We start from the raw sequence: 7,448 nt of genomic DNA on the forward strand, positions 1-7,448 counted from the left end.
CTGTGGGCAGGAGGTTGTGGAGTCGTCTTCGAGGGACGTGCAGCGGGGGGCAGCAGATTTCCATGGGGAAAGGCTTTGCCTGCCGTTTGAGGAGGGGCAAGATGCCGCTTTGATGGTGCAGTGCACTACCCCAACCAACAGAAGGCTGCACTTAGGCACGCTACCGATCGCGGTCGCAGGAATCCGCAATCAACTGCGACATTTCCACTTTCAGCTGGACAGCTAGAGCCACAGCCTGAAAGGCACTGCCATCGTGAATTGCCGGGACAGTCTGGTCGAGCAAGAGTATTAGGGTTTTAAAGCGCGTCTGAGCCAGGCAGAGCCGACCACGATAAACACTCGGAGTGAGGAGATGAACAAGGCAGTCCTGAGGCTGCTGAGTGAAGAGCAGGCGGCCAATGATAAGGTCAACTCCCGGCGACAGCAGTTAGCCAGTGCCGAGAGTGTCTTGTTCTGCAAGCAAGCCTTCCAGTTCACTTTGGCTATCGGAATCGGCTTCATCTCAGGCATGGCGGTGTCGCAGACCGCCAGTGCTTGGCTGCCGCTCCTCTGAGCTGATTGTCAATGAACTGCAGATTTAATGCACAAGGACAAATCGAAAATCCTTCATGACCTGCTGGACCGCGAACTGGAGCAGGCCCAGCTTTCTGAGCCAGCTCTGTCAGAAGTGCGGGGGAAGGAGCCCCTAGTGGCGAGGAACGGCAGGGTGGTTGAGGATTCGAAGCGGTTGAACGAGGACATCGACCATTTACAGAGCAAGATGGCGGGCCTTGAGCGCAAGATTAATGAAATAAGGGCCGAAGAGCGGGAGCTGAGTGCTGAGCCCTCCTTCTCCCAGAACCAGTTCTCTGCGGAGCGGTCCGCCTCCCGCCCGCGCGTCTACCGCGAGGACTAGTCGTTCGAGCCCCTCCGGCGCAAATACGCATAGGACGCCGAGCTGCTGCCTCCCCAGAGCTCCTAGTCCGACGCGAAGCAAAGGTCTCCCAAACTGGCCCGGAAGCGAGGACAGAGCAGTATCAAGTCCGAGGCCTCAAAGGCTCTAGAGGAGGAGATCAGGGCCGAAGAAAAACAGCTGAAGGAGTTGAGCAGATCAATTAAGAGCAGCCAGCGCCGCAGCCTGGAGCGGGCCAATTCGCAGTCCGCCCGCAGGAGGAGGTCGCCGGGGACGCGGGCGGATGATTCGGCGAGACAGCTCCGGGAGTGCCGCAAGAGGATCCTGGAGCTTGAGATAAAGCTAAGGCGGGTGGAAGAGGAGAACGAGCGCCTGCGCAGACGCGAGAAGAAACACCGAGAGCGGTAACAAAGAGGGCAGTAAGCACTAGCAGAGCTAGAGAGCCTCGGGGCAAACTTCTAGAAGAGCGAGCAGATCCGGAAGAAGCAGAAGCAGCTGATCGCCAGCCTGAAGTAATAGCTCGGTAGGCGCTGTTGATCACGAATAATTATAATCCAGATATGAACGTGAAGAATCTGTCCAACCTGGCGATCGTCGTGGGCGGGCTGCTGCTGGCCGGCCGCTCCTGCATCTATACCGTCCAGCCCGGTGACAAGGCCCTCCTCAAGAACAACATCTATGGGGGGCTGTCCGACAAGGTCTACAGTGAGGGGCTGCTCTTCTACATGCCCTTCTTTCAGGAGCTGTACACTTATGACTGCAAGCTGCGCCCCTATGACATCGCCTCTGAGACCGGCACCCGCGATCTGCAGACCGTGCATATCGCCATCCGAGTGCTGCAGCGGCCTCAGACCGAGTCCCTGCCCCGCATCCACCTGCAGCTGGGCAAACAGTACGAGGCGAAGATCTTCCCGTCGATCGGCAACGAGGTGCTGCGGACGGTGGTCGCGCAATGTGTTGTCCTCACCAGACGATTCGGACCAGCTGCTCAAGAACCGCGAGCAGATCTCGCAGGAGATCAAGAAGAACCTGATCCAGAAGGCTTAGGTCTTCGGGCTGGTGCTGGAGGACGTGTCGATCATGCAGCTGTCCTTCAGCAAGGAATACGCGCACGCCATCGAGCTCAAGGCCGTGCAGCAGCAGCTGGCGGAGCGGCAGAAGTTCGTCGTCTACAAGGACGAGCAGTACAAGAACGCCCAGATCATCGCCTCGGAGGCGGAGGCAGAGGCCGCGCGGCTGATGAACAAGGCGGTAGAACAATACGGCGGCACCCAGATCGAGATCAAGAAGCTGGAGGCAAGCAAGTACATTGCAGAGACGTTGGCCAAGAACAGCAACATTACCTTCCTTCCGGAGCAGGGCAACATGCTGTTCAACCTGCGCACATGAACCAACGCATCGGGGTCAGCCTCGCTCCCTTCGCTCAGGCGCGTCCTCGAGTGCCCGTCGGACATCGAACTCGCCGTTTTTGTTTTTCCGCTCCGAAAGGTACCGCAGCTCTTCGCGGCAGTCGGGGTTGATCGGCCGGCGTGGCCGCTCTTTGTGCTCGCTGAGGTCAAGGATGTGCTTCTTGCTCCAGTCCAGGTAGTGCACCGTGCAGAGGGTTTTGGGACCCCATGGCCCTTTCGTAAAGTTTGAATGCAGCCGCGCCCCGCAGTACCGGCACCAGTCCTTTCCGTAGCTTTCATAGTTGAATTCGCTGGGCGGGGGGATCCCCAGCTCTTCGTAGGTCAGGTCAGGACGTCTTCCCTCCTCTCGCTTCTCACGGGTCTTGCGGACGTACTTGAGCTCGCGGTAGTCCTAGTTGAGCATCCGCCGGGTGGAAGGCTTCGGTGGCTCAAAGTAGTTGGTGAGGCGGGCGCGGGGCTTGGCGGGCTTGTGCTTATCGCAGACCATGTACTTCTTGCTAAGCTTCTGGACACGGTCCTTGTCCATACAGCTAAGGTGGAGAGCGCGGGGACAGCGAGCGCACTGCAGGATGGTCATGGTCTCGCCACTCTCGCCGCAGCGGGCGCAGTAGTGCAGCGAGCACCGGAAGTGGAAGGACTTGCTGTCGATGTACTTGAAGAGATGAGCGTTTTCCAGCCCGCTGATGCAGTCGCAGTGGTAGAAGCGGTTGCAGTTGGCAGTGGAGCACTTGGTCACCTCGTTGCGCTCGCGCTCGGGGTCGTCGACCTCGGGGTCGTCGTCCTGCTCCTTCTTGAGCTTGATGACGTTGCCCTTGCGGTGCTTGCTGTAGTCACTGCCGTGATAGCTACCGTTCTTCTTGCAGATGAAGCATTGCACGATGTGCGTCTGGCAGTCGCTGCAGGGCTCGGCTTCGATCAGGTCCTTCACCTGCTCCGGCTACATTGACAACTCGGCGGGGTCGCCGATCCCTTCGAAGCAGCGTCGGTGCCAGGCCCGCTTGCAGTACTTGGTGCAGTGGATCACGCATTTCGGCTGCTCGCACACAGCGCACAGTTTCTTGACCAGCTCGTCCAGTCGCCCGCCCCGGTCAGGCGGCTCTGGCTTGCCCTCCTCCAAGAAAAGGTCGCTGTCAGGGTCCACCCGAGCAGCAGGGGCGGGGCGGTTGAGATACTCCTCAATTTCGGGGACAGTCATGTGCTTGAACCTACGGGTGGGCCGCATCACCTCATAGAGCCAGTTGTTGCCCAGCTCCCTCAGCGAGCGGTTGAAGTCCTTGCTGGCGTGCAGTTTGCTGAGCAGTTCGGACAGGCACTTTTCGTCTTCCGCGTTGTAGTTGGTCAGTGACAGCTTGCTTTCGATCAGTTCCTTGACTGACAGGCTCAGCTAGAACACGAACTGGATCTGGGTGGACAGGTCCTAGAACCCGCCTTGGTCGAAGCGCTTGCCCAGGCTCTGGGCCTTACTGTCGATGTTCTTCAGCACTTTCGACCAGAAGTTGGGGTCGTTAAGCTCGATCGACTGGTCGGTCGAGGCCGGCACGAACTCGCTCTTGCTGAAGGAGTATGCGCCCTTGATGAGTGAGTACTTTGCCACCCTCGAGTTGGCCTTCAGAAACTCATCGATGTCCTCGGCGCCGAAGCGGTTGGCCTGCTCCTAGTCGTCGATCAGGCCCAAAATGCCCTTTTTGAGCAGCACCTCCATTTCCTTGCGGCGGGCCTCGTCCTCGGCCTTGTCGACCTTCTCAGGGTCTTTGCGCAGGGCCGAGCCCATGAAGATGGCCTGGTCGAGGCCGAGCTTGCGGGTGGCGCGCTCGAACATCTCCGCCTCATAGGTCTTTTTGGTGATCAGGCGGTAGACCTGCACCTCCTGGAGCTGGCCGATGCGGTGGGCGCGGGCAGTGGCCTGGATGTCGTTCTGGGGGTTCCAGTCCGAGTCGTAGATTATCACCACGTTGGCCGAGGTGAGGTTGATGCCGATCCCGCCGGCCTTCGTGGACAGCAAGAACACATCGCGCTGGACCTCCTTGGAGTTGAAACGGTCGATGGCGTTCTGCCGCTCTCGGGCCTTGATCTGGCCGTCGATGCGCTCGTAGCGCATTCCCAGGGCCCGGAGCAACTCCTCGAGCAGCTGGAGCATGTAGGTGAACTGGCTGAAGACCAGCACCTTCTTGCCCTCGCGCTTGAACTTTTCGAGCAGCTTGCCCACCAGCAGCATCTTGCCCGAACTGTCCAGCAGCTGCTCCTGGCGCTGGGCGGGGGTCACGCCCCGGACCAGCTCCTGCTCGATCTCGCGGATGAGGAAGGGGTGGTTGCAGCACTTGCGCAGCTGGATCTCCAGGTTGTTGAGGGTGGCGTTGACTGCCACCGAGCTGACTCCTTTCATCAGCATGCCCTTGTTCTTCTCGTAGAGGGCACGGTAGATCGTCTTCTGCAGGTTGGTCATCTCCACGTCGATTATCGTCTCCTGCAGGGGCGGGATCGACCGCTCCACCTACTCCTTCTTGCGCCGCAGCAGGTACCGCGCCAGCTCCTGGTTCAGCTGGTCCACCTCTGCCGCGCTGGTTAGTTCGCCGAACCGCCGGGTGAAGTCCGCGATGGAGGGGAAGGTGCCTGGCTCGATGAAGTGCAGCAGGGACCACAGCTCAGTGGTGTTGTTCTGGATGGGGGTGCCGGTCAGCAGCAATACCCGTCGACAACACAGGCTGCGCAGGGAGTCGATGATCTTGGCGTTCTGGTTCTTGAGGCGATGCGCCTCGTCAACGATCACAAACTGGAAGGGGATGAACTGCAGCACACGCTGCAAATCCTGCAGGAACACCTCGTAGGAGGTGACCAGCACATGGAACTTGTGCAGCTCGGGGTTCTGGATGACCGCGCCCTTCAACGAGATATCGGTGTAGTACCACTCGTGGTCCCGGATGCGGCCTCGACCTGCCTGCCCCTCCCCGTCGTAGTAGTACACGCAGTTGAGGGAGGTCCACTCCTCGACCGTCCGCTTCCAGTGGTCCAGGGTCGACAGGGGTGCGATCACCAGAAACGGACCTTTGCTGTTCTCGAAGGAGAAGATGTGATTCAGGAAAGCAACCGACTGGATTGTCTTGCCGAGGCCCATCTAGTCAGCCAGGATCACATTGCGGCCGTCGTACCAGGCCTCGATCAGCCAGTTCAGGCTTTCGAGCTGGTACGACCGAAGGCGCTTGTTCTCTCGGAAGATCGGCTGGCTGGCGGGGGTGTACTTGACCGGCAGCTTCTTCTCCCTGACGTTGTAATGGTACAGCCGGTTGCGGAGGTCGGCCAGATGGGCCCCGCCCATCCGGCTGCCTTTCTTGGGGTTGAGCGCCACCTCGAACAGCGTGTTGTGGCACTTCGACTGCGCCTGCGTCAGGCTGCGCGTCTACTTGTCCAGAGCCCGGTTGAACACCTTGAACTCCCCGATCTTGAGAGGGCAGTCCAGATCCTTCTCGAACTACCACGTGCACTGTAAGTAGGAAAGGTTCCTCCACTTGACGAGGAATAACCGTTCGGTCTATTCGTTCAGGTCCAGGCGGGCTTGCTGCTCCTCTGTCAGGGCCGGCAGCTAGTCCTCGCCTGCCCAGGTGAGGTTGAACTCGCCGGGGTCAAACTCCTAGAGGTTAGGGCCGAGCTGTTCTCTGCTCTCCAGGAGGGAGTTCGACTAGACGGCCAGGCCTTCCAGCTCCCGCTTGATGTGCTCCAGCCGGTCCTCGGACACTGTCTGCTCGATGCCTTTCGGGGGCGACAACAGTAAGGAAAGATAGCGATGGGTGGAAAGCAGGTACCACTGATGGTAGATGTGCCGGGCGCAGGCGAGCAGCAGGCTGGCAATGCGATGCAGGTTGGTGTCGGGACCGCGAAGGGCCCTGACTCTGGAAAGGGTTTCGCCCAGGTCCGCCCAGAAATCCAGAGGGGTTTTGTAATAGGCCAGGTAAAGGCGGTTGAGGAGGACGTTGAGGTCGGGGAGGGAGGGGTCGTATTGGGCAGCGTGGTCTTTGAGGATCAGGCCGTAGTGCACCTTCAGGTCTGAAAAGTTTAGTAGCTTGGAAATGACCAGGACGAGGGAACCGAACCAGCGGGTGCGGGCCTCCTGGCTCTTGTTCTGGTGGACGACGGGGAACAGCTCCGAGGCGCCGATGATGCGGTCGACCTCCAGGAAGGAGGAGTCGAAGAACTGCTCAGGGGGTTCGGCGGGATCAATTTCCTGGTCAAGGATACGTCTGTCGAAGAGTTTGTTGAAGCGGTTCAACTTGCCCTTGGCGAGCCTGGAGGCTGCGAGAAGGGTGTCTTCGGCCATCCACTCGACATGCAGGTAGCTGCGTCCTTTGCGTTTGACCAGGTAGCTCCTGGGCGGTTATTTCCGCCAGAGAATGAGCTCGACCTCGGGCTCGGTGAGGGAGGGCTCCTCCAGCTCGGGCGCCGGCAGGTCCGGCTCCAAATCATCGAAATCCTCCGGGAGCCGGGGCTGGGGGTTGTGGTGGCCGCGGGTTCTGCGCGGCTCGGGTTGTTGAATCGGGACAAAAGTGGCACTGTTTCGGGTGCGCCGGCAGGGAGGCAGCCCGCCGGATTGAAGTTGAGGCAATTGATTATGAGATTAGCAAAAAGAGGTCTTCGCCTGGGTCATTTGATGGCGGAACGATTGCCTGCCCACCACCACCGACTCCTCACTCGGGTCTTCTTTCAGACCCTCCGACTCGTTCTCGGAGACATTCCACTCCGAAGAATCATCCCCGGCCTCCTCCGACATCGATTCTTATATTACCAATAACTCCTCCATTAATCGCATTAATCCATCTCGCCCTCCCGCTTGCGGAGGTCCTTCCGCCCCTCGCTCCGCCTTCTTCTTGCTTCATCCGCCTCTTCCCTCCCTGCCGGCCAACTTTCCTCCCCCGACCCGGCAGCCCTGTCTTCAGGCTCCCTGCCGGCAGCCGCTCCCCAGCCCTTCACACTCCCATCATCAAAAGAAGCCCCCTTTTCACTCTAAAATCAAAATTAATTAGCAAATTTATATAAGACATTCTATTATAATCCATCCTTATGCCATGGTTATTATTGATCAGTCTCTGGAAGTGACTCTGAACTTGAGGTTGATTAATTGTGCATTTTATGGTTAAAAATAGGAATAAATTTTATTG

General features: G+C 58.9%; 2 protein-coding genes across 2 annotated transcripts; one reads left to right on the top strand and one right to left on the bottom strand.

Annotated features, from left to right (window-relative positions):
* Positions 1-1,452: 1,452 nt before the first annotated feature.
* On the top strand, positions 1,453-2,281 carry LOC127594931 (prohibitin-1, mitochondrial-like). The gene is given in 2 exon segments (XM_052056668.1): positions 1,453-1,848; positions 1,850-2,281. Coding segments are annotated over 2 exon segments (828 nt in total).
* Positions 2,282-2,296: 15 nt separating this feature from the next.
* Positions 2,297-7,060, bottom strand: LOC127594932 (uncharacterized). Its single transcript, XM_052056669.1, is given in 5 exon segments — positions 2,297-2,692; positions 2,786-3,238; positions 3,296-5,827; positions 5,981-6,659; positions 6,957-7,060. Coding segments are annotated over 5 exon segments (4,164 nt in total).
* Between the last annotated feature and the right edge of the window lie 388 nt (positions 7,061-7,448).

The sequence above is a fragment of the Hippocampus zosterae genome, unplaced genomic scaffold (assembly GCF_025434085.1).
Source record: "Hippocampus zosterae strain Florida unplaced genomic scaffold, ASM2543408v3 HiC_scaffold_323, whole genome shotgun sequence".
Classification (NCBI taxonomy): domain Eukaryota; kingdom Metazoa; phylum Chordata; class Actinopteri; order Syngnathiformes; family Syngnathidae; genus Hippocampus; species Hippocampus zosterae.